This window comes from Phyllostomus hastatus, unplaced genomic scaffold (assembly GCF_019186645.2).
Source record: "Phyllostomus hastatus isolate PE091 unplaced genomic scaffold, TTU_PhHast_1.1 phas_contig_150, whole genome shotgun sequence".
NCBI classification, from domain to species: domain Eukaryota; kingdom Metazoa; phylum Chordata; class Mammalia; order Chiroptera; family Phyllostomidae; genus Phyllostomus; species Phyllostomus hastatus.
The window spans coordinates 40,267,521-40,292,348 of NW_025333611.1; the positions used below are offsets into that span (position 1 = coordinate 40,267,521).

Below are 24,828 nucleotides of genomic sequence, written 5' to 3' on the forward strand. Positions count from 1 at the left end.
GAAGTCAGGTAGTTATCAGGGTTGGTTTCTCCTGAGGCTGGGAGAGACTGCTCCAAGCCCCCCTCCTAATAGCTGGTGGTCCAGACCTTCCTTCATTTATGGATGATGTTCTCCCTGTGTCTTCACATTGTCTTCCCTCTGTGTGTGTGTGTGTGTGTGTGTATCTAAATTCCTTCTGTGTATCAGAACAGCAATAGTGGATTAGGACCCACCCTAAAGACCCCATTTTAACTTCATTATCTCTGTAAAGACCCTGTCTCCATATAGTCTCATTGTGAGTGCTGGGGTTAAGACTTCAACATATAAATGGAGGGGCACAATTCAGGGTCTAACAGACTCCATCCCAACAAATCCCAAGGTGCCAGGGGTCCCATCCATCCAGGATGAGTGAGAAGGTAAGGGTGGTTGACAACAGCCTAAGTTGGAGAGACTTGGGACACCTTAGCAGTAGGTTCTAGGGACTCCCAGGCTCATGGAGGACTTGTTTCTTGAGGACCAAGTGCCGCTCCCAGGACTGCAGCCTACGGTGGGAACCTCAACAGACCCACTTCCTGGGGAAACAGCACAGGTTGGGGTGTAAGCTTAACACGACTCCTGACCCCATCACTCAGCTGTGTGACTCAGACACATCTCTGAGCCTCAGTTTGCTCCTCGACGGGATCGTACCGTGTTCTCCAGAGCTACTGTGAGGAAACAAAGAGAGAATAGATATGCCCACCATGTGGCAGTCTTGCCATAAATTAATCACTATTGTTGTCGCTGCTGGTGGTGTTTATACGGGCCTGAAGGAAAGAGAACATTGCATGGTTTCAGTGCAAGATTTCATAGTTCCTTGAGAGTGGGAGACATCTCAGGCATCCTTGCTTTATCTTCAGGGCTTCATCCCATTCAAAAATCATTCATCGAGTACCTGAGAGCCAAGGGCTCCTCTGTGAAGGTTTCTCCCATGGGGAAACCCACGTTGGAGCATGTCGGGTAGAGAGATGAACACGTAAAATGATGGTGGAGAATGACTGTGACTTACAGGCAGGGAAAGAGAGGTACGGGGGACACGTCAGCAGTCTCAGAGTCTGAAGATGCCATATTTGAGAACAGACTTATTTTGTTCCTCAGAGCAAAGGCCTTCGAGGCGTGAACCTATGATGTTCAGGGATGGAAAGGATGTTGGTGCAGTTGGAGCGGCATGAGTGGGGATGGGCAGAGATGCTGACAAGTAAGTGGGGGCTGAACTTCCGTCTGCTGAAAACCTGGGGGAGAGCCCTGGCTGGCGTAGCTCAGTGGATTGAGTGCGGGCTGCGAACCAAAGCATCACAGGTTTGATTCCCAGTCAGGGCACATGCCTGGGTTGCAGGCCACAGCTCCCAGCAACTGCACATTGGTGTTTCTCTTTCTCCCTCCTTCCCTCTCTAAAAATAAATAAATAAAATCTTAAAAAAAACACAAAACCCTGGAGGGGGCAGGGCTGTTGGGGTCTTGGGCAGGCAGAAAGGGGGGCTTCAGCAGCACCCCACCCAGTGTCCTTGCTGCCCACAGTGCTGACTTCCTGAGACCAGATTCCCCAGAGGGAGGAGTTCTAGTTCACCATTCTGCCCTCCAGAACTGAAGGAGTGTAGTGTGATCTGTTATTTACGACACCAAGAAACTCACTCAGGAGCCAAACCTCAGAGAAGCCAGGTCTTTTGCTTGCAAAATTTGGAAGAAATGGGAATTCACATCAGGTGGTGTAACTCCAGGCCAGTGCTCTGCGTGGCCTCACCACGCTAGTGATCCTTTCCCCGGTTCAGGGGCTGAACTGTGTCCCCTGCCCCCACATCACATGCTAAAGCCCTAACCCCCGGGACTGCAGCATGAGCACATGCTGTCTTTGCAGATGGTGTTTAAGGAGGCAGCTGAGTGAAAAAATGAACCTGTACCCTGGCTGGGTGGCTCCGTAGGCTGGAGCACCATCCTGTGCACTGAAAGCCTGCAGGTCCAATCCCGGATCAGGGCACATGCCTAGATGGTGAATTTAACCCCCAGTTGGGGTGCACACAGGAGGCAGCAGATCAATGTTTCTCTCTCATGGTGAAGTTTTGCTCTCTCAAATCAGTTTTTAAAAACTACCCTCACATGAGGACTTTAGGGAAAATGAGCCTGTTACGGTGTGCCCTCCCTGACTCAGTGTGACTGGCGGTCTCGTGAGACACAGGCAGCAGACCCAAGGCCCTTGGCCAAATCTCGCCCCCACCTTGTTTCTACCCAGCAGCAGTGCCAAGTTCCTTGCCTCTAGTTAAGGAGCAGTTACAGTGACATGGCCCTCTGCAGGCCACTTCGAGGCTGAGGTGGCTCTGGTGAGAGTGAGGTCGACACCCATTATGAGAGGTTAGGGTGTGGGCAGCAGAGTGGGAGGAGCCCGGAGGACATGGGGAGACAACGGCCATCCAAGAGCCAAGAAGGAACCAACCCTGCAGGCACCTCAGCCTCGGACTCCAGCCTCCAGAGCAGTGAGGTCCCAGCCTGTGGCACTTGGTTAGGGCAGCCCCAGCAAACAAACCCACCTGGGGACTTGGGACGCTCCTGCCCCTTTCCAGCTCAGCCCAAGCCTCCCTGAGGAGTAGCAGGCCCAAACCTGGAGTCCCCAGAGTTAGGAAGCCCAACTCACCCTGGCACGTTTAAATTGCTGGGTGTTTTCATGGCCAGAAGGGGAGTTCAGAGGAGCATGTAGAGTTAGCAGCCACACACAGTAGGACACACCTGACCCCCAGGGCCATTCTTACCTGTCACATTCTCCCTGGACCTCATCTGTCTACACAGCATCAATCTCCGCCATTGTCTCAACACCTCCAGGCTTGTTCCCAGAACTCTCTCTCAAGTTCCTATCCTCAGAGGTCCCGCACCCCCACCACCTTCCCCGGAGGTCTCTTTAGCTCCTCAAACTCATGGAGCTCTAAATGCAGCCCAGCATCTTCCCTGCTCCTGCCCCCCTTACCCCGTAAAGATGCCGACACCTATGCTAAGCTCCCCTCACCCTCCTTGGCATCCTCAGCCCCGCCTGCCCATCTCTATGTTCTGCTGACTTTTTTTTAGAAAAGCAGGCAGGGAGGGAGAGAGAAACATCGATTTGTTGCTCCACCTCTTTGTGCACCACTGGTTGATTCTCATGTGTCCTGACCGGGGACTGAATCCGCAGCCTCGAGTATTGGGACAATGCTCTAACCAACTGAGCTCCCTAGCCAGGGCTGCCAGACTTTATTGTAAATGTTTCTTGGGCATTGTCCCTTCACTGTCTCCATGCCTGCTGCCCTTAGTGAGGCCTCGTCCTCACTCTCTGGTCCCTGGCCTCCAGCCTTGCCCCTCTGCTCCACCCCTTTCTGGGAGCAGAGTCAGGTAACAGAAGCACCTACCAAGGCCAGTACTAGTGGCCTCCCCACCTCACAGGTGAGGTGGCTGAGGCCCTGAGAGCTCGGGTAGGGAGCCCAGGGCCACTGGTGGAGGCCAGGCAGGGCTTTCATACCAGGCAGGCTGACCCCACAGTCTCAAGCTCTTCCCCGGAACGCCAGCACACTGAGCCATGGCGCACAGCAGGGACGGCTCACTGTGTGGCCTCGGCTGAGCACATAGGAGGAGCAATGTCTAGGGGCCTCAGAGAGTCAAGCTGTTGCACCCTGTGTCTGCATGCGTGTGTATGTGTGTGCACACGGTCTTCCAGGAGCCAGGCTCAGCAGTGCACACTGTAGGAACACACAGAAAACTCAGGAGTGACCGCACACCAGAGAGCCAGCCCAGGACCTGGGGCTGTGGAGCTTAGAAGGGAACCTGGGTGGTGCTGTGATGGTACCTAGGGGCCTCTGGGATCCCCAGGGACTGCATGTGGTACCAGGAGGCTCTGTGGTCCAAAACCAGCACACAGTAGGACTACAGGCAAGCTCTGGGAGGGCCCTCACAGTCCGAGGGGCTCAGTCTGAGGCGGGGTACAGGGGTCACTGGGAGAAGGTCCCGCCCCAGCCATCCTGAGCACAGAAGGTGTGGCGAGCTGCCTCTGCACTTACATGTAGGAAACATTTACAGACGACATGGGCCCACCTCCAGAGGGGGAGGTTTATTGGGAGGGGCTTCCGAGGGTCATCAGTGCACAATCCAGTGTGTGGGCCTGGGAGGTCGCAGGCATAGCAGCAAGCAGAGGGGAGCCTAGCTCTGGGGGCCCCCCTGCAGGTCCTCAGGCCTCTGCAGCCGAGCCAGGAGGGTCCTGTGGCAGACAGCGCCGGCGCCTGAGAATTGACTTTTCCTCCTCCTGCAGGAACAGGGGTGCCACACACATGTCACCGGAATGGGACCCCGGTTCGTACCCCTCAGCATGCATCCACTGTGTTACCCCACCTTGCGGAGGCCCAGGTGTCCCTCTCACCATCTCTGAGGCTGTGCTGGGGCTGGCACCCTCGGGCGAGCCCCCTTCGTCCCGGGAGCAGTCTGGACCCGCATCCTCCTCATACTCTGTCAGGCAGTCCGACTCCTCCCCTGGAAGCCGGGCAGCAGTGTGAAGGTGAGTAGGCAAGGGCTGCTCTGGCATCTCCAGCCCCACCCCACCGACCACAGGCTGCCTGCCCTGGGGGAGTCCTCACCATCCGCACAGCCGTCAGAAACATAGCTAGTGGGGGGCTCGATCCGGGACACAATCTCTGCCAAGTCCGTAAAGCCAGAGCTGGGGAAGGCCAGGACCTGCGGGTGGTATAGAGAGAGTCAGCAAAACCCAGGAAGATCTGGGGTGACTGAGGCCTAGGAGAGACCCAGTGGGGCAGGGCGGTCGCCTGCTTACATCAGCGCGGCGGCTCTCGATGAGGTCCGCGGACCGCCGGTCCGTGAGCATCTTCTCAATGACGTCGCCCCGGCTCCAGCCCCCAAACACGGCCTTTCCGTACTGGTAGCCCACATCCTGCAGGAAGTGAGGGGGCCGAGGCTATCCATGCTGCAACTCCCCCACCTGTTCTCTGCCTCGTCCTCTCTGCTCATTCCCATGTTGCCTGCCCCTTCCCTGGCCCCTCAAAAGCCTAAAGCTTTGGGGGAGCTGGCATTTAACACTAACCCTATTGCACAGATAGCTGTATGTGGCACACTCACCCCCACATCCCCCATTCTGTGCACCTGCCAGGCATTACCAGTCACCCTGCATTCTTTCCTACTTGTCCCATGCCATGTGCCAAGCACCCAACAACCCAAGATGGTGGTGGGCAACCTCATTCCAAGTTCTCCAGACATGCAGTGCACCTGTGGATGTTGCCACCCCCATGCCCATGACAGACATCACTGATCCATCAGGGCATGCTTTCCCAGTTAGCCCTGTAAGAGCACCAGACACTCCTTACACAGGGCTCTGGGCAGCAGCTGGTGGTCAGTTTCAGGTGGCACGGGTCATAGTTTTCAGGGTCAGTGGCACACGATGCCCACCCTGCTCCATTCCATCCCTCACTGACTCAGGGCAGACATTACTAGTTGATTACTGTCCTCATTCCCACAAAAGCAGAAATCTCTACACAGTGCTTCAGGCAGTGAAGCTGGCACATAAGCAGCTTAGTTGATACTCAGCACGTGAGCATCACAGTCCTTTGCTGCACTCAATGCAGGCATCACTGATTGATGACTGCTTTACTCCCCACAGAGCCCATTTGGGAACGGAGCCCTAGGACCCTTCCCTTCATGTTGCTCTGCGCTTTCACTAGTAAAGCTCTGCCAGCCCCCCACACAAACACGAGGCCACTCCCACCCACTCACATAGATCTGGTCAAACTTCCCAAAGTCCATGGTCTTGAAGCAGTCAATGGGGGGGCGCAGGTACTCGCAGTAGGAGCTGGACTTGACAACTTCTAGCTGCCGTACGCAAGACACATAGGCCAGGCGCGACTGGATCTCGGCCATGTCTGGAACCTTGATCTTGTCGGCCCAGGGGTTTAGCCGCTTCCACAGCAGCCACCAGCCAGACAGGCTGTCTCCATAGGTGCTGAGGTCTGTCTCGTCCTGGCTCCCCACATCAATGGCAATGACCGTCTTGGCACCCATGCTGCGGGCGATGTCCGCTGTGGGGCCAGCGGGTCAGCGGGCAGCTACCCACCAGGGCCCGGAGCAGGAAAGTTCAACCCAGTCCCACAAACACCATCATGCAAATGGTTACACAAAACCACCCATACAGACAACATGCCAGCATGCAAATGACATGGAAACTGATGCCAGTGATGCGGAGGAGGTGGGGCAGATGTTCGGGCTTTCGGGGGAGGAGCCGAGGTCATAGGGACAGAGGATACGGAAGCAAAGGGGCAAAGGTGTTGGGGAAAGATGTGTGGAAGGAGAGTGATGCGCAGAGATGAAGAGTCACAAGGACACGCGGAGACAGGGAGAGATAAGGGAGGCTGGGGAGTAAGGAAACCGAGAAACACAGAAGTCACAGAGGACAGCAGACAGAGCCACAGGGAGAGAAACATGGGGGACAGTGTTAGCAAGGATCTGTGGGCGGAGATTGAGGGTCAGAGATGTGGGAGGAGGGAGAAAAGTAGAAAGAGGGACTCGGGGGCTGTGACAAGGGACAGAGAGCCAAAAGCAGGGACAAAAGGCAGGAAGACAGGGCAGAGTGGGGGGAGGGGTGCCCATGGGTCCATGTGACCCACCGAGGGTCACTGAGTGGGTCGGGGGGAACCTGGGAGGATGGGGACAGGGTCCCACAACAAGGCCCAGTCCGGGAAGACACCGAGTCTCTGTCGGGCTTTGCATGTGTCCCTGACGAGCTCGTCTGTCCATTTGGGACCACATGTCCATGTCTGTGGGCACCTACGTGTGTCTGTGATCTGTGTGCATCTCCTGTCCATGTGTGCTTGTGGATACACACACCCCGGGGGTGCCCACATCTTTGTGCACAGCCCTGGACACAGCTGAGTCACTTCAGTCCTCATGTCCCTAGGTCAACACCTGTTTCCTCGTGCATCCAAACATGCCCACCCCCCGGGTCTGCACACACACGCAGGTGTGTGGCTGTGTCACTGTGGGCATGTGCACCGTGCAGCTATACAGGGGTTGGCAAATTTTTTCTGGAAAGGGCCAGAGAACAAATAATTTTAGCTTTGCAGGCCACATGGTTTCTGTCACAATACTCAGCTGCACCACTATGGCACAACAGCAGCCACAGACAGTGAGTAAATGACTGGGTGTGACTGCATATCAATAAAACTTTATTTACAAAGTCAGCTCGGGGCTGGCTTTGGCCTGCAGGGCAGAGTTTGCCAACCCCTGACCTACGGGCTGCACATGTGTGTGCAGCCAGCGAACGTGTCTACTTATGTGTGTATGCACACACACTTCTGGGAGTGCACAACTTTAAGTCGCACACTGGCCCACCTTCCATCTGCACATAAGTCAGAGAGTATGAAAGGAAGTTGAGCGTGCTGTTTGAAGTGCCCCACAATCTGAGTACACAAGTATGCACATGTCAGGAAGCACTGCAGGGTGAGTGTGGGTAGATGGACATGTGAGGACATGCGCCCGATTTCACCCATGTGTTTGTACCTATGCACGTCCACCTAACCCTGTGGCCACATGAGTGCCCTAGCTGCCGTCTGAGCACCTGTGCTGCTGCTGTGCACGCATGCAGGTGCCCCGCCCTGTCCTCACGCTCTACGCTGGGTGCAGTCTGTGACATCTGTCTGCGTCTTCCATGGGAATATATTCCCCAACTGCACACCCCACCCATGGATCATGCACGCATCTGCGTGTGCCCTCATCTCTGCACGGGTCTGCTTTCACACGTGTCCTCAGGGGCGTCTGCCTGCTGTGTGCCTGTGCAGGGCCCCTCACTCCCTGTGTGCGTGCGCATGCGTGCACACGCGTGAGCGGGCAGCCACTTGCCTGGCAGGTTGTTGGTGTAGCCGCCGTCCATGAGCAGGTGCCCGTCCTTGGGGTCGCACAGCGGGGGCAGGTAGCCCGAGAGCGTCATGCTGGCGCGCACGTACCGCCACAGGGAGCCTGCCCAGCGGGACACACAGACACAGACACGCACGGACATGCTCAGACACGCTCCGAGGCCCGGCCAGCCTGGCGGGCTTGCTGACCTGGCAGGTTGTTAACGTAGCACCCGTCCACCAGCAGGTGCCCGTCCTTGGGGTCGCACAGCGGGGGCAGGTAGGGGCAGTAGGAGGCGCTGGCCCGGACGTAGCGCCACACGCAGCCTGCAGGGATGGCGTGAGGGGATGAGGCCCCCACTAGCCTCACGGGCCCTACCCCTAAGGACAGACATACCTGGGACCTCTGGGGCATTAGTAGGTGATGGTTAGTGCTCGGCAATCAGGTCGGGACGGACGGTCACTCGTGTTAACAGTGTTCCCGATGTTTGGCTGCCCACCTGCCTCCCCTCCCCAGGCAGCCCCAGTGGGTTGGTGGGGGTGGCCAGGACACCCACCATCTTTGTGAACACGCATGGCTGAGGCAGTGATGTCCGTAGTCACGTTGAAGTATGGCAACCACAGGTCCTATGGGGACAGGGACCAATGTCAGGGAGGAGGGGGACACCTGTGGGGAAGAGCAGGGACAGAGTGGGCTGGGGAAAGGCACACCTCAATCTGTTTGTCCTGGAAGACTCGGTGGATGCTGCGGTTGAAGGCCGACCCCGTGAACATGGACGTGACCGGGTACGTGAGGTCCAGCACAGGCTCCAGCACCGAGGTCATGCTCTGAGGCAAGGGGTGAGCTGGGCTGAAACAGGAACCACTTGGGGTCCTAACAAGCAGTCACTAAGAAGGCTGACTGCTCAAGCTGGGAAACAGGACTAGGATCGCTAGGCACGAGGTGACAAAGGGTCACCTTATCTCTATAAGGGTCCACAAATTAAATCAGAAAAAGGGCAGAAGGAACCCAGAAGTACCCATGGGGTCATGTTTTCGGGTGCTCCCGGGGTGAGGAGGTCCCCAATACACACCTTGGCCCACTCCCGGGCCCGCTGTTTAGTGCGGCTGGCGCTTCGCTCTTCTGCGTAAAGGGCCCCAATGAAGGAGCCAATAGAAGTGCCGCCCACTAGGTCGACAGGCACCCCCGCCTCCTCTAATGCTTTCAGCACCCCAATGTGTGAGCAGCCCCTGTGAGGAGTAGGAGACCGGTGACCCACTGGGAATCCTAGGTGCATGCCCAGTGGAGACCCTTCTCCCATCTCCCCGGCTGGCCAAGAACCAGTTGTCCTCCACGTCCCTATGGGAATCTCATCCAGGATGTAAGCTCCACCCCACAGGCACCAGGCCCAGCCCCTGCGAGTGCTGGCCACATCCCCTCACCTGGCCCCGCCTCCACCCAGTACCAGGGCGATGGTGTTGCCAGTGAGGACCCGCGCCAGGCGGGAGAAATCACTGTGCCGGTCTGCGCGCCTGGAGAACACCTTCTCATACAGTTCGTGCTGGGATGGGAAGGCAGAGAGACCCATGAAGATGGGGGTGTAGGAGGTAGCATCTGGATTTGCAGGCCAGGGCCTGCAGGTCCCTAAGCCACGCCCCTCCAGTAGCCACACCCTCCAGTAACCAAGCCCCAAGAAGGTGGGGCAAGGGGGCCTTTTCTTTGGATCCTGCCCTTACCAGCTTGGCAGGGCTGCGGCGCGAGAAGAGGCGGCGGGGACATCGCAGGTGCAGGTGTCCTGAGCACCAGCTGCGCATGTTGAGCCACTCCACTGTACGTGTGGGGCCTGGGCCCTCTTCACGGTGCAGCAGGACAAGCTGCTTGAGGGCACGCACTGCCGTATTCTCCAGCATCTGCTCCAGCTGCAGGGGAGAGGAGGGGGGTGTCACCAATCGCCAGTGGTTTCCTCTTTGCCCAAAGCCGTGGCTGAGCTTGGGTCCCTGGGTTTTGCCTGGCCCCACGCTGAGGGTGCACATGGCCTGGTGCAGGCACTGGAGGGGGAGATGGGTCCCAGGAGTGTGGTCACTGTGCAGTCTTCAGACCTGGCCAAGCGTGGGCTCCTGGTCGCCCAGGCCCACCATGAGAATGCAGTCGGCCTGGCGCAGGCAGCGCAGGGTCCAGGGCGTCAAGGATGAGTCTGTCTGGTAGAGCACGATGCGGTGTGTGTCCTCCTGCTGGGCCAGCCACCCTGACAGCCGAAACTCCTGGATGCTGCGGTTGAGGGGGGATAGGAGAAAGTAACCCTGGGGCTGATCTCCAGTCTCATGAGCTCAGAGAGCATCACTGCTCCACTACTGGGGAGAGGGGGCTTAGACATACACCCAGGCTCCCTCGACACAGGTCCCCCTGGGGCAGATTCATCCCACCGCCTGGAGAGGTGGGGAGCATGCCCCTCAGCTCACAGCCTAGACCTGGAACTGGATCTGAAAGAATCCTATGCTTCAAGCTCACCCCTTGCAACCCCACCCCTCTGCACCCCAACACACACCTGTCCAGTGCAGAGGCACCCAGGCGTGCCCGGATGATGTCACTGTTGAGGAGGAGTGTGGGGCCTGAGGATGGGTGAGGAAGGGGAGTTAGGAGCCCAGGTCCACAGAGCTGGGGATCTCTCCCAGAAGAGAATAATCCTGCCCCACCCCCTATGAAATTGCCAGGCCTCCCCACTCACTGGCCAATGCCCACCCATGTACCCTGCAGAAGCCAGTGGTCAGCCCTCACCCACACCCCTTCTACCGACTGACCGATGGCTTGCAAAGCATGCTGCAGCTCTAGCGTGAAGGCCACCATGGGCACCTCGGCACACACAGGCAGGACTGCCACCGTGGCCAGATTGCTGGCTGGGTTGGTGAGTTCTGAGTGAGGGGGGACACCTAGTCCCGAGCCTGTTGAGATGCCAAAGGATGAAATCTGCTGTACAGTCCTGTGTTCTGAGAGGGAGACCCTCCTCCTCCTCCTCAGAAATCCCCAACCCCTGTCTCTTGGCTGAGACTTAGTGAGACCACAGTGGAGGTCACAGTAAAGGTCATGGCCTCAGTTCTGGACCCACAGCTTCGCACTTTCTCCTCTCCTAACAAGACTGGGCCATCTGACCTTCACTTTTGGCCCTAATGTGCTTGATGGCATCTGGTAAACAACCCTACAACCACCCTGATTCCCCAGTGGGCCTGCGCTGACCTATCAGTGCCCCACCCTGTTCTGGCCTGAGTGCCTCTGTCCACTGAAGGAATTTGAACACAAAACTAAGCAGAAACAAATATACCGTTGACCATCTACGGCCTCCCAGCTTCCCAGCTAACACCCCAGGCTCCCATTAACCTCCTCAGCTCGCATGAGGGGCTCACGGCCTCCAGGTGCTTCCCGAAACAGTGCGTGTCAGCTCACAGGCCTTTCCATGCTCCCAGCCCCCACGTGACAGGCCCCAGCCTAGCTCCCCCTATCACTCACATTCCTCCCTGAAGTGTTTCAAAACCACCAAACCCTGTGTGCAGAGCCTTCTGAGTTCTCTTCAGTATCCAGCCCCACAGCATTTGTCTGGGCTCACCACCCCCTAATTACCGGCTACCTTCGATGAAGACTCTGTTTTGTCTTCTTCACAATACTTGTCTGGTGATTTGCCGTGTGTGTGTGTGTGTGTGTGTGTGTATGTGTGCTGTAACCCCCCACCCCAAGGCCTTGTCTGCCTGTGCACTCTTTCACCCCAGTGCCTGGGAAAGTGTCTGGCACATTCTAGGTGCTCACTGGGGAATTCCTTTCCTGTAGAGCATCAACGGAGTGGCTCTCAGAAACCCAAGATCACAACGTCTCAACCGCCATGGCTGTTCAAGGACCCTGCCGAGGGCAGCCTGAGCAGCCAGGAGGGGATACGCAGGTATTTGTATGTGCGGTTCAGCCCCGGTGAGGGGGAGGGGGGAGTAAGCTGGGACAGATCCTGACTGTGAAGCAGATCTCCGCCACTGCTTTCCACTGCCCTGGGGAGCCAGGAGTCTAGGCTGATGGGACAGAAACCCCTGGGAAAAGGGGTGCACAGAGGTCGCCAATCTCAGGCCCATATTTCTACACACCTCAAACCCGACTCCATTTCCCTGGACGCCACACCTCCCAGTGTGCGGGCAACTTCAAAGGCCACTTCTCAAATTACCCTGGAGCCCAAACGCCACTCACGAACTCCATTTCCCAGCACACTCTGGTCTAGGACGTGGTCGCCATCCCTCAACCAAGTGCTGACTCCCAGGACAAAGCTCAGCCCTCAGGACTCCGGCCCCTCAACACGACTGATCTTTCAGATGCCACAAACAAATACTCCCTGAGTCTACCAGTCCCTTTCCCGCGTGCCCACGGCAGGGCCGAACTCCATCCCACAGCATTTCCGGGAGCTAGAACCCACCTCCTCCCTCCAAACCGCCCGTGCGGGACTACGTTTCCCATCATGCCCTGGGCCCAGGGCTCCCTCTCCCAGCGTCCTACACCTCGGACTACAACCCCCAGCATTCCCGGGGACCTGTCGGGTCTTACCTGGGAAGGGTCCTTGCAGCTGCTGCAAATTCCCCAGAATTTTCTGGCTCAGCAAGTGAATGAGGCGGGTCACGACCTGGCATTGGAGGTCCGGGCTCCAGTGAGATTGGACGGGCAGTGAGACCCTCACCTTTCCCTCCCATTACCTGGGATCCACTGCCAAGAATCCTGCCTCCACACCTTATGGCCTCGCCCCCACCCCGAAAGCCCAGCCCACATGCCCGAGGAGCCGCACCTGCGGATATCGTCGTTTGATGTGGCCCAGGGTGCCCTCGGGGAGTTTGGCCAGCTCCGTGTCACGCACCGCGTGAACCGTGGTGGCGCGTGGCTGCCGTGTCAGCGCTTCCACCTGGGGGACCGCGTGTATGACCAGAGCTGCTTGGGCCAGGAGGCTCCGGATAGGTAAGGGGGAGGCTGACTGTCGGTGCAGCGAGGAAGCGGTTCCGCTTTACTCAGTATCCCCCGAGATGGGGGTTGAAAGAACCAAGCCTGGATACCCATTAGGGCTCCGGGGAGGGAGAGAAAATACAGGGGTCCACCGGGGAAGGGTCCCCTCTTCTGATGGAAAGAGGTCTGAGCACTGAGTCAGAAAAGAGTCACCACCGTGAGGAGGTTCCTCCACTCCTCAAAGGAGCACAGAAAAGTGGACTGGGCGAGGCCACAGGTCCAGGGCCTTGTTTGCCACCCGGTCATATTACTCGGGATGAAGTGTGTTAGGGGCGGGGTGGAAAACTGGACTGGGAGAGATCAGAGGTCAGTGGGTGCGTCCGCGCTTACCACGCCAATGAGATCCCCACGGCCGTACTCGCCCACCAGCTCCTTCTTGCCGCTGCCGCGCTGGATGACGCTGCGCAGCCGCCCATTGAGCACGATGTAGGTGCAGTCAGAGCGGTCACCCTGCCTGGGGTGGGGGCGGGTCATATAGGGTCCAGCAGGGTCTTAGGCAGGGCCTGAGCAGCGAGGCTGGGGTGGGGCTGCACCTGTACAGCGCACGTCCGGCCTCCACCGCTGTCCAGTCGATGGCAAAGTCCATCTGGCGCACAAAGGGAGACATCCTCGCAGCCACCGTGTGAGCAGCACTCAGCACCACACTGGGTTGTGCCCGCATGATCCTGTGGATGAAGGATGGGGGTGCGTGGACCCGGCATGTCCTGGAACTGCCTTTAGGAAGTGAACAGGGCTGGCTGATGCCCTGGAGGTGGGACTGGAAGGGCCCAAAACTGCCCTGTTAAGGTATAAACCGTCAGAGGGATGGCATTTCCCATAGCAGAATGGAGCCGGGCCAGGACAGTCACCCTCTAGGCGACAGTCCTGCCCTAACATAGGGTCCAGTCTTACTCATAGAAGTCGCACTTGGAGATCCGCAGGAAGGTGCAGTCTCGCTGGGCTCGCAGTGTGAAGATGAGAGGCTCCCCGGTGAGCACAGCCAGCTGCCCCACCAGCTCCCCAGGCTGTGCCACAAACAGGCACACGTCCTCAGCCTTGTCGATCATGCGCTGGTATACGTGCAGGCAGCCCCAGAGCACGAAGTGCAGGCTCACGTCCTGTGTGGGGAGGGACCAAGAGGTGGGCACAGGGCCAGCCTTCCACCCCCAGCTCAGGTCAGTTCACTCCACAGGCGGCCTGGGAGGAAGGAGTGAAGGATTTCCATAGCTCAGCCAAGCAGCCTATACAGCTCCATATAATTCAGCACCCAGAGCAGACGTTGCTATTGGGTCACCAAACTCTTGGGTCCAGATTAAGGCTCAGGAATTCTTTTCAACACAGCCACCAAGAGGCTGCAAGGACTGGCTACGTAGGGGTGTGACCAAACTTAAACCCTGTGCTCATCTAGGCGACTGAACAGCCACATGGAAGAATCAAGTTGGGCCCTCATTTTATACCATGTCAAAATGGACCAAAGATAATGAACGTAAGAGCTAAAACTATAAAATTCTTCAACGAATGTATAGGATGCCATCTTCATGACCCCGAATTTGGCAATGGATTCTTGAATATTACACCAAAAGCACAAGCAACAAAATAAAAAATAGATGGACTGGACTTTATCTAAATTAAAAGTGAATTGATAATCCCCAGTATGGGAGACAATATTTGCAAATATTGTCTGCTAAGGGTGTTTTTTTTTTAAATATAGAGCTTTTTTAAAAAAGATTTTATTTATTTATTTTTAGAGAGGGAAGTGGGGGAGAGAGGGGGAGAGAGAGAGAGAGAGAAACATCAATGTGCGGTGGCTGGGGTCATGGCCTGCAACCCAGGCATGTACCCTAACTGGGAATCGAACCTGCGACACTTTGGTTCACAGCCCATGCTCAATCCACTAAGCTATGCCAACCAGGGCTTCTGCTAAGGGTCTTGAATCCAGATTATATACACAAATCTTATAACTGAATGCTTGAAGACAAATAACACAATTTAAACATGGGCAAAGGATCTCACTAGACTTCTCCAAATCCTGAATCATTAGGGAAATGCCAGTCGAAACCATGAGACGCCACTTCACATGCACTAGGAAGGCTAGGATAAAAAAATGTTAGAATGTGGAGAAATCATAGCCCTCGTACACTGCTGGTGGGAATGTAAAATGGTGCAGCCACTGTGGAAAACTACTCAGAGTTAAAAGTAGAGTTGCCATATGACCCAGCAATTTGACTCCGGGACATCTACCTACCAAAAATGAAAACATGTCAACCCAGAAATGTGTACAAGAACGTTCACAACAGCACTGTGTGTATCAGCCAAAAGGTAGAAATAACCCAAAAGCACGCCAGCAGATGAACACATGATTGAAATGCTGAATACCCACACAGTGGGCTGTGACTCGGCCACAAGAAGCAGTGAAGTATGGACACACCACAAGGCGGGTGGATCCCGAAGACCTGACACTCAGGGAAACACAAAAGGCCACACAGTGTGGTTCCTTTTATAGGAAGGTCCAGAACAGGCAAATCTATAGAAACAGAAGATTAGTTGCTGTTTAGGGCTTCAGGTGGGGTGGAGTTAGGAAGTAGGAAAAATGATAGCTACAGTGTGTGGGGTTTCTTTCCAAGGTGATAAAAATGTTCTAAAACTGACAGTGGTGATAGCTACGCAACTCCATAAACATGCTAAAAATCACTGAATGGTCCTCTTTAAATGGGCGGGTTGCATAGTATGTGATGACACTTCAATAAAACTATCACCAAAACATTACAAGTCTCCTTTGTTCTCCGTTCCCTTGTTATACTCCATGCCTGTTGACTTCCTTATTTCCCAGAGAGCCACATATTTCTTCTCACCACCAGATACTGGCACAAGCTGTTCTGTCTGCCCAGAATGCTCTTTCCTCCCCTTACACCTAATTAATTGCTCCCTACTAGTTCCACTTAGCTGCCAGTCACTTCCTCAGAGATGCTGCCCTGCCTGAGGCGAACTTTGTACAGCTGAGAACAGCTGCTTTTGTCTATGTACTAAGTACCTGAGAGTTTACACCGTTTGACTGTCATATCCATCAGCACTGTGGGCCCCACAAGGGCAGGGACCTGGTTTTCCTGCCTCTGCAGCAGGCAGCACAGAGCCTGCGACATCTGTCCAGCAGGACCTGGGACCTAGCAAATAATTAATACAAGCAGGAGCCCCTCTGCTCTCCGGTTAGGCTACCTAGCCAGACACCTCCCTTTCCCACTCTTTTGTAAATAAGGAGTTGCAAGTGCCCAGATGTGGAACGGTTTCCTCCTCACCTGCCACAGGGAGCTGCCTGGCACCTCACAAAAACCCGGTCATGCCAAAACACTGCAGGGCACATACATGCTGGAAACTTTTAAGACGGAATTCCTAGGCTGTGTCTGGGACGTGGGTGGGAGTTAACTAACATGAGGCTGCCATTTGCCATCAGGTTGGGCAGCAAGCACTTCACAGCAGGACTTTTCGGAGCTGTGACTGTGCACTGGGGACTTCCACGGGGAGGTGAAGCAGCCAGCGTTTCCTAACCTTACATGGTGACGGATCGCTCGTGATATGGGTGTTTCACGAAACAGAGCTCGGAAGATGCGTGTGGAGAGCAGGGCTCCTCGGCCTTGGCATCGCTGACCCTGTCCCTGGGGAATGCTGTCCCATGTGTTCTGGCACCTGGCCGCTGACCATTGGGTGCCTAGAATGCCCTTCCAGGTTAATAAAAAAAAGCGTCTTTGCGTTGCCCAGTGCCAGCTGGGGGACAGAGTTCTGCTGGGCAGAAAGCTGCCAGTGGGAGTCTCCGGGAGGCATAGCAGAGTCGGGTCCCTGACACGTGGGGACGGCCCAGAGAAGCCTCGAGGGGCTGTGGGGCCCAGGGGCCCCCCCGAGAGCCACACTTCCTGAGCTCACTGCCAAGAACCTTGAACAGCTGGCAAAAGTGTCACTCAACTTCCTCTGTAGAAAGGTGTCACCCCTGCAATAAGCAGCTTGAAGCGACAGCTGACTCAGCTGACCAAGTGATAGAACAATACCCCAGCCAGCTAACAGGCTGGGCACCCCTCGCTCCGCCCCGCAAGCGGTGCTTTGGTCTCAGTCCCTATGTCACATTGTCCTCCGTGTCACTCCTGACCTGCTGCTCCACACCCCTGCAAACCTTGGGCAGCTCAGAACTACTTCCCCTTTAAAGCTAATGGACAGTTACTGTTATTCTCCTACTCTGCAGATGAGGAAGCGGAGTACTTTCTAGATGACTCGCCCAAGGTTCAAATCCAGCCCCTCTCTCCAGGACCCGGCTCCTCTGTGCCCTCCGAGTCCCGTGGACAACAGTGGGCTTCATAGGGTGGTTTCCTACACCTCCAGGCATGGCCAGCTCATGGCCTCCAGGTCCCGACTCCACTTTATACACATTTATTGAGTGCCCGTCCCAGCAGGGGCCCAGACTAGAGGTTGAGCAGAACTTTGTACTGTAGGATCAAAAAGGCAGAAAACAGGTTACAGGGAGGACCAAGGCAGGTAAGAGAGATCTCAGGGTTTCAGTCCTAGCAAAAAAGTGCAGGGGTTGGACGTGAAAGGTCAGTTGCTCCAGAGGATAACGGGTAGATGAGCTGGGGGGGAGTCAGTCACACGATCTGAGGGTAAGGGATTAGAAATCACAGACTAAGAGGTTCACATGCAGGGTCAAAGAGCAAGGATCAGAGGTCAGAGAAGTCTTAGGTCATAGCTGTATAGCTACAAGTCAGGGGTCAACCTCACCTGGTCCCCCTGGCGGGCAATGATGGTGCCGGCTTTAGCATGATGTAGCAAGACTCGGCTGTTCAGGAGAGAGGGGTCCTGGGGAGGGAGGGACATTTAGACTAGTCCAGCCAGGCCTCCCCCTACCCTCTACCTCGCCCCCTGCACCAAGGCCACCCACCTCAATCCTCATCAACTTGGCCAGCTCCCGCTTTGCTGCCTCAAAGATGCTACTGGTTTGGCGACCTTGATAAGGCCCGAAGGGGCAGCCACCGGTGGCCAACTCATCTTCACAGTAGCTGTACTCACAGGCGCCTGCTGGCTGCTCCCGCAGCTCCTGAGTGGGGGTCTGCAGGGGCAGGGCCGGTGACTTCCCAGCTCACACACAACTTCCCTCAGGGGCCTCCACAGGGAAAAGGGCAGAGAGGGCAGTGCCTTACCCGCACAGGGGCTGCCTGGGGCCCCCCTGAGGCCTCTTCTTGCAGAGACACAGAGATCCGGCCACGTTCATATGCCATGTCGAAGTCTGAGCGTGGACCACCCTGCAAGCCTGCAGGGGGCAGGGGATAAGAAAAGCAATAAAGATGAAAGTGACCACAACTATGGCCTGAACAACCGTCACCCATGTGCCACCACCATGGCTGTGCAGGCGTGACTGATTGATGGTGGCACTCCCTCGGGATCCTCGCCACAGCCGGGGGCGACATCTCAACGAGCACCCATGAAGAAGTCAGCAGAAAGTGCTGCCCGGGTTCTCAGTTCACAGATAAGAAAAACCAACCCTGGCCAGCCTGCATTCCAACCCAGATGCTCCACGGCCTCCCCTTCCAAGCTGAGGCCCCAGACCTGAGATGTCCACAGGCATTGAGATGCAACGGCTCAGCAGGGGGGCCGAGGGCGTTTCCAGGGATGTGGGCTTCACCGGGTCCCCTAAGGGAGACACAAGTTCAGGTTCCTATAGTTGGGGCTGGGAAACTGAAGGGGGCCTGGGAAGCAGTCAACTCAGAGTCCCTGGGGATGAGAGACTAGGAAAAGTAATTCCAGCCCTGGCTGGTATGGCTTATTGGATTGGGTGCTGGCCTGCAAAGCAAGGGGTTGCTGGTTCGATTCCCAGTCAGGGCACATGCCTGGGTTGTGGGCCAGGTCCCCAGTAGGGAGTGCACAAGAGGCAACCATACACTGATGTTTTTCTCCTTCTCTTCCTCCCTTCCCCTCTAAAAATAAGTAAATAAAATTTAAAAAAAGAAAAAAAAAAAGTAATTCCAATGGGTCCATGGGGCTGAGGCCATGGTTCCCTGAGCAGCCAACAGGAATTAGACCTGGGTCTCTAGTCAAGAGGTGCCTGGGGCTCCAGCAGGGGTCTTCTCAGATACCTGCAGGTCCAGGCAGAGGGGCCCCAGTGGGGTCAGGTGGCCGGCCAGGGGCCTCCCTGGGCTCCTCAGTTACTGCGGCACTGACAACTCGCTTGGAGCCTCGCACAGGGCTGGTTCGGGCGGGGAGGCCAGGGCTAGGGAAGAGGCGCAGGGGCTGGATCTCCTGGGGGCAGAGAGCACCGTTGTGGCGAGTCCTGGGAGGCATGTGCTGGCCCACCCTTCCAGGCCCCCCACGCCTGGGCCCTCGGAGTAACTCACGTGGCTGAAGAGCTCATTGGTGAGACCCAGGTAGTTGTGGAGGGCCAGGAAGGTGACCCGCTGTAGCCGCACCATGATGATCTGCAGAGGCAGGGGTAGCAGGGGGCCAGAAGAGGGGCAGGGCCAGGGAACAAATGAGTCAGCAGAGGGGGTACTAAGAGCCAGAGAAAGCTGGGACCAAGCATTCAAGGGACAGGGCCATGAATGGAGAGAAGCTGGGGCAGAGCCAAGGCCAAGGTCGCAAGCACTAAGAGGAGAGCAGAGCCAGAGAGGTGCCAGGGAGAAGCCCGCAGTGAGAAGGGAGAAGCCTGGGGGGCCAAGGGAGACAGCTACTGGGAGGAGCCTGGCTGTCCAGAGCGCTGGCTGGTCAGGGCTGATACGCAGGGCTTGACACACTGCTGGGTCCCAACCCCTGGGTGCTAGTGATGGGCAGGGGTCCATGGAGGGAGGTGAAAGGCCCACTGACCTGCACCACCCGCACCAGGCTCTCAGGGTACTTGGTGAAAACGGCAGAGAATGCTTCTACTGGCAGCCGCAGCACAGTGGAATCTCGGGCTGCACGGGCGGACACAGTGCGCTGGGGGTGCTGGTGACCCTGGGGGTGCAGGGGGCATGAGGAGAGTCACAGTCAGGGGCTGTGAGCCCCTCATTGCTCCCCCAACTCTTCCTAATTCCAGTACCTCGAGGGACCACCAGCAGCACCAGGTACGTAGAAGTTGGGGACCCTCTCTCCAACTAGCCCACCAGGTGTGGCATTGTATACCAGCCTCCTTGCTGCCCCCTGGTCACTCACAGTGATGACATCCAGAATGCTCAAAAGACTGTTGACACTGTCCCCAGGGACCACTTCCTTCACCACACACTCCTTCCCGTCCTGTAACACACAGGGGATGGGATGGGGGTAGGGACCGGGGCTGCCCAGGCCCTGGCAACCAGCATTCCAGCCCTGGCCACACCACTGTCCCTCCCATTCACCCACCCAGTGATCAGATATCCTGACCTCTGACCCACCTAACCTTCCAACCAGCACCCATTTCTTAGTCATAACTAACTGGAACCACCTCAGATACTCTTGAGCATCTGTTCCTGACTCCTGTCTGCACACCTCAAAAGACTACCAATGCTACTGACCAACAGCAGTGCCTGTCCCCAGCGGCCCCTGCACCAGTGCCCATCCCCTTTGCAGTGTCCCTGTCGGCAGCCCACTCACAGGCCCTGGCAGGCAGAGCTCTAGCAGGCCGTCTTGCACCACGTAGATGCTGGCATCCGGCTGGCCTGGCCGGAAGACGTAGTCACCCTGGCTAAGCCGCTGGAAGATCATGTGCCGGCAGAGTTCTAGAAAGAGTGGCTTCTCGAAGTGGCCCAGCACCCTGTTGGGTAGGGGAAGGGAGGAGGAATGCAGGTGGTCAGCCCAGCCCCCAGCTCTGCAGCCCCCAGCCTGCACCCTGACACTGACCGAACATTCTTGAGCATGTAGAGCACCTCGGAGGGCAGGTGGGAGTTGGCCAGGTCACCCTCTGTTAGGTCAGCCTCGAGCACCGCGGGCGGAGGCTCTTTCCGCTGCAGCGTCGGTGTCTCTTTCTGGATGCGTAGGATCCTGGTGGGAGGAGAGAGGTACAGTGGGAGCAGGGAGAAGGCTTGGGCAGACTTCAGACCCCCACATAGCCCTTCCCTAGGGTCACCAAATCTGGCCTACTGGCCAAATCAGGCCCTCCACTTCTTTTTTGTACATAAACTTTTATTGGCACACAGGTATATTCATGCATGTACATGTTGTCTGTCACTGCTTTCACACTACAACAGCAGAGCTGAATAGTTATAGCAAAGTTGTGTGTGGCCTGCACAGCGTAGGGGGCTTACTATCTGGCCCTATACGGAAAAAATTTGCTGACCTCTTACATAAAACCCATAGATCCCTGAAACAGACCCTCTAGTTATACCCTCTGACATAGCTTCCAAGACACGGGCAGACCTTAGAAAAAACCTTTTGTTTGTAACGGGCCCCATATCCTTCCAATTGCCACAGCCCAGATGCCTGAGGTAGCCTTTCTAATGTAGGCAGACCCTGGGGTAGCTTCCGTGATATAAGGAGACCTCAGAAATAGCCTCACTGTTCTTTATACTAGATCCCTGATAGCCCTTTCTCCCAGGTGTCAGAGAACCCTGAGGCAGCCCCCGGGATGGTCCCAGACACTCCTGAGCTGGCCCTCGCCTAATGGAGAAGCCAGGTATACAGCTTCCGTGCTATTCATGGACCTGGGAGAGCTATTCCTGCAGGTCGGTTACTGCAGTGGCCACGAGGCACTTGAGATAGACCCTCTAGTGTGAGCAGCCACCGCCCCCCCAGTTAAGCTCCACAGTATAGACAAATCCAGGTATAGCTCCTCTTCTAAACAGGGAGGTCCTTGGGCTAGCCCTTCCCCGGGCCCCAGATTCCTGAGGGAGCCCTTGATGGTCCTGACATCAAGGTAGCTCCTCAGGGGTGTGCACACACTGAGATGTGAAGAAACACATGACAGAGTGTCTGATCATGGAGAACTAGAGACAGCCCTCCTCGGGTCCCAAAAGTCAGGAGACAGGACACCTGTTGGTCACGGACAGCCCTGGGACATCTCCTTAGTGTAAAAAAGCCCTTGAGACAGACTTTTGCAATGTCTCATGAAGCGGACCCCATGATGTCAGGAAACCCCAGAGCCAGCTCTTAACCTAGGAAGATCCCTGGAAGAGCCTCCCTCAGAGACTCTGGGGGAGCCCTTTGCCAATGACAGGTACCCCAGAAATGTCCTTCCTATGTTTCTAGTATAAAAAACTTTTGAGATGACCCCTAGAAAACAGAAATCCCTGACATGGCCTCCTAAGCATGGGAAGAGCTCCAAGATAGATGACATAGAGAAACAGCTCCTGATATGCAAGACTACTAAAATAACCCCAAGAGAACAGAAGCTAGAGACAGCCCCTCCAGCTGGTCACAGAAACACCTAAGATAACCCCAATTAGACATCTTTTGCGTGAGAAGACTCACGAAATAGCCTATACTGACACCCCAGATAGAGATCCCTACTGTACGACAAGGCATCAGAGACACTGACTGAAGAGCAAACAGCTCTTAGATACTTCAGGGAAGAATGTCACTGGTAGGGAATCACTGAGACAGCCCCTAGTGGACAGAGACCCCAGAAACCCCTGTCTGCTGCGGGCGGGCGGGGGGATCTGAGACAGCCTCGCTGATGTGGGGAGTCTCCCCAAACAGTCTATGGGGTGGAAAGAACCTCGAGATACACCCTTCAGTGTAGGCTGACCACTCTAAATAAAGGTCCATGAGATAGCCCCCAAAGCCAAGTATCCTCAGCATAGCCTTACTTCTTGGCAATGTTCAGCATCTTCAGTTTCTTCTTCATGCGTGGCCGGGAAGTGGTGCAGACAGAAGCATCCACCAGGGAGGAAGTGGATTGTGACACCTAGGATACGGAAGGGCGAGGATGGGTCAACTGCCTGTTCAGACGCTGGGGAAGAGGGTATTCAGATACACAAACCCTTAATCAACGAGGAGTTTCCCAAGAGTTATAACTGGGTTATGGGAAGGGCTTCTGTGTTGTCAGCCAGAGTCCCAGGTGGTCCTACATTCACCTTTCGCATAATCTTCCGGCCATAGAAAAGCACTTTGTCCCTCTTCCGGAACCGATACCGCGGGCCATCTGGGGCTGGAGTTTCTGGGGATTAGAGGAGAGGGACACTGAGCTCTCCGCAGACTCCACGCGGCCAGAGATGGGGACGTTGCGTGCAGATCCCGGCAAATCCCATCTCTACTGCCCCAGGACCCGGCATTTCAGATTCCCACAACAAGCCTCCCCAGAGGGGCCCTCTAGGTTCTCACTCGGCACTCGAAGCCTCCGCACGAGCAGGACGATGAGAACGGCGGTAACAAACACCGCGACTCCAATCCCGATCATTACGCCCAGCACCTGTGGGATGAACGGCACTGGCTGCGCATCGCATACCCGTCCCGCCAGGCCCTCCCCAACCCCATTCCTCTCCTCCTCCGCCCTCGAGACGTTCGCTGCCGCCCCTAGCCTGTGTGTCCCCATCTGCAGATGTGGACTAGCGTTTCTCAGTCCCCGGGCTCGAGGGGCGCGCAACACTCCCCGGCGGCTTCGCGGTGCACGCTGGGAAATGTAGTTCCACCCGAACAGACGCAGCCCAGTTCTCGCGGGACTGCGATGAAACGCGCTGAGCACGTCGGGGTTGTAGTCCCGCGGCGCCTCACAACCTTTGTGCTTTACCATTCCCGTCTGTAGCGGGGCCTCCATCAGCTGTTTCAGGCTGGGCGACAGGTCTAGTAGCCCTGAGTCCTGGGGATCAATAAACAGAGCCCAGGCCACCCAGTCGATCCCGGGCAAGTCGTCATTCTGGGCCCGCCCCTCTCCTGCCCCAAGCCTTGCCCTTTCGCATTCTGCTACCTGGGCGGGGGAACAGCGGGAGGGAAGCGGCGGACACAGGAGTGAGGCATACTGACCTCGGGGTCCGGGCTGGGGCGTGCGGCGGGTCCCCGGCTCCCCCGACCCCCGGACTCCCTTTACCGACTTCCCAGGCCGACCAGCCCCATCCCGGACAAAAGAGCTGCCGGCAGGACACCCACTGCCAGCAGCAGGCGCACGACTGCAGAGGGACATGCTCCCCCACGTAGGCCTTTACCCTACAGGATGGGTGAACCCTAACCCACCGACGCCCAGGCCGCACCCTGTTCTCCCCGCGAACTCGAGCCTTCAGTTCAGGGGTTGAGGAGGTGACTGACACCTGGGTCAAGCCTGCCCCGGAGTACTGCTGGGAGCTCCCACACAAGGGGCTGGGACGCTCGGAGTCGGGTGGGCTCCCAAGATGTTACGGTTGATACTGGAGGTTTGCTGTCACCTAATAGTAAATTTACAGGGTCCCTGATGGCGCGGAGTATCACTGGGACAGGGGGAACAGTGCTGGCGCCATTGCTGGGTGACGTGACCTGGGACGCGGGAATGACTGGGGGCATTGGAAAACAAGAGATTCTGAGGCGTGGGGGACTATTACTGGGAAAACTGGGAGCCGTGTGCCCCTTCCTAGGGTCTTCGAGCACAAGAGCGGACCTAGGGAAGGCGCTGGGGCCCCTTGGAAAATGCTGAGGAATGCTGGAATATTACTGGGACTTTCCTGGGAGACTGGGACTGCTAGAGTATTAATGGGAATTTGGAGGAGTCACTGGACCCTTTAAATTTCATGAGAGTGGCTAGTCCTCTTCCACTGTAGGGCGCACCTAGCTACCAGTAAGGAAAAAGCAGCCGGGATGGGGGTGAGGGGATGAGGGCATCAGAAAGTCGGGAGGGTACCAGATATCAGCAGAGTGCAGATCTTGATAAAGCCGAGGACTCGCTAATGACCCCCGAAAGAACGCCCCTAAGGGGGCGACGGAAACCTGGACTCACCCAGAGGCTGCTTGCCAGGGTCCACTCTGTGCCAACACCTCTAGAGTTCCGCCCAGCGAGGCAAGCGTGGCCCCTTTAAGTTATTCGACGCAAGGCGCTCCGAAGCCCCACCCCTACCATGTTTAGAAGGTTGCGAGGACGCAGCCATGCTGAGTGTGGCTAAGGCTTACAAAAGG

General features: G+C 56.5%; 1 protein-coding gene across 6 annotated transcripts; it reads right to left on the bottom strand.

Annotated features, from left to right (window-relative positions):
• Positions 1-4,040: 4,040 nt before the first annotated feature.
• PNPLA6 (patatin like phospholipase domain containing 6) lies at positions 4,041-24,742 on the bottom strand. Of its 6 annotated transcripts, XM_045820934.1 has the most exons (34): positions 24,653-24,742; positions 23,480-23,548; positions 23,074-23,161; positions 22,827-22,909; positions 22,560-22,657; positions 20,656-20,796; positions 20,410-20,569; positions 19,993-20,073; positions 19,666-19,794; positions 19,200-19,280; positions 18,942-19,104; positions 18,415-18,498; positions 18,009-18,118; positions 17,750-17,917; positions 17,590-17,667; positions 13,744-13,949; positions 13,386-13,517; positions 13,183-13,306; positions 12,641-12,754; positions 12,406-12,481; positions 10,635-10,775; positions 10,382-10,445; positions 9,936-10,104; positions 9,573-9,755; positions 9,279-9,397; positions 8,930-9,086; positions 8,568-8,684; positions 8,414-8,483; positions 7,864-7,980; positions 5,746-6,047; positions 4,793-4,909; positions 4,599-4,695; positions 4,385-4,494; positions 4,041-4,270 (listed from the first exon to the last, which is right to left on the bottom strand). In XM_045820934.1, exons 2-34 carry the CDS (start codon positions 23,504-23,506, stop codon positions 4,196-4,198), a joined length of 3,981 nt encoding a protein of 1,326 aa, XP_045676890.1. In that variant the 5' UTR covers positions 23,507-23,548; positions 24,653-24,742; the 3' UTR covers positions 4,041-4,195. The 6 variants fall into 6 exon arrangements, with proteins under 6 accessions (XP_045676890.1, XP_045676876.1, XP_045676881.1 ...); XM_045820920.1 differs by lacking the exons at positions 23,480-23,548; positions 24,653-24,742 and having other exon boundaries at positions 23,074-23,470; XM_045820925.1 differs by lacking the exons at positions 7,864-7,980; positions 23,480-23,548; positions 24,653-24,742 and adding an exon at positions 8,067-8,183 and having other exon boundaries at positions 23,074-23,470.
• Positions 24,743-24,828: the final 86 nt, after the last annotated feature.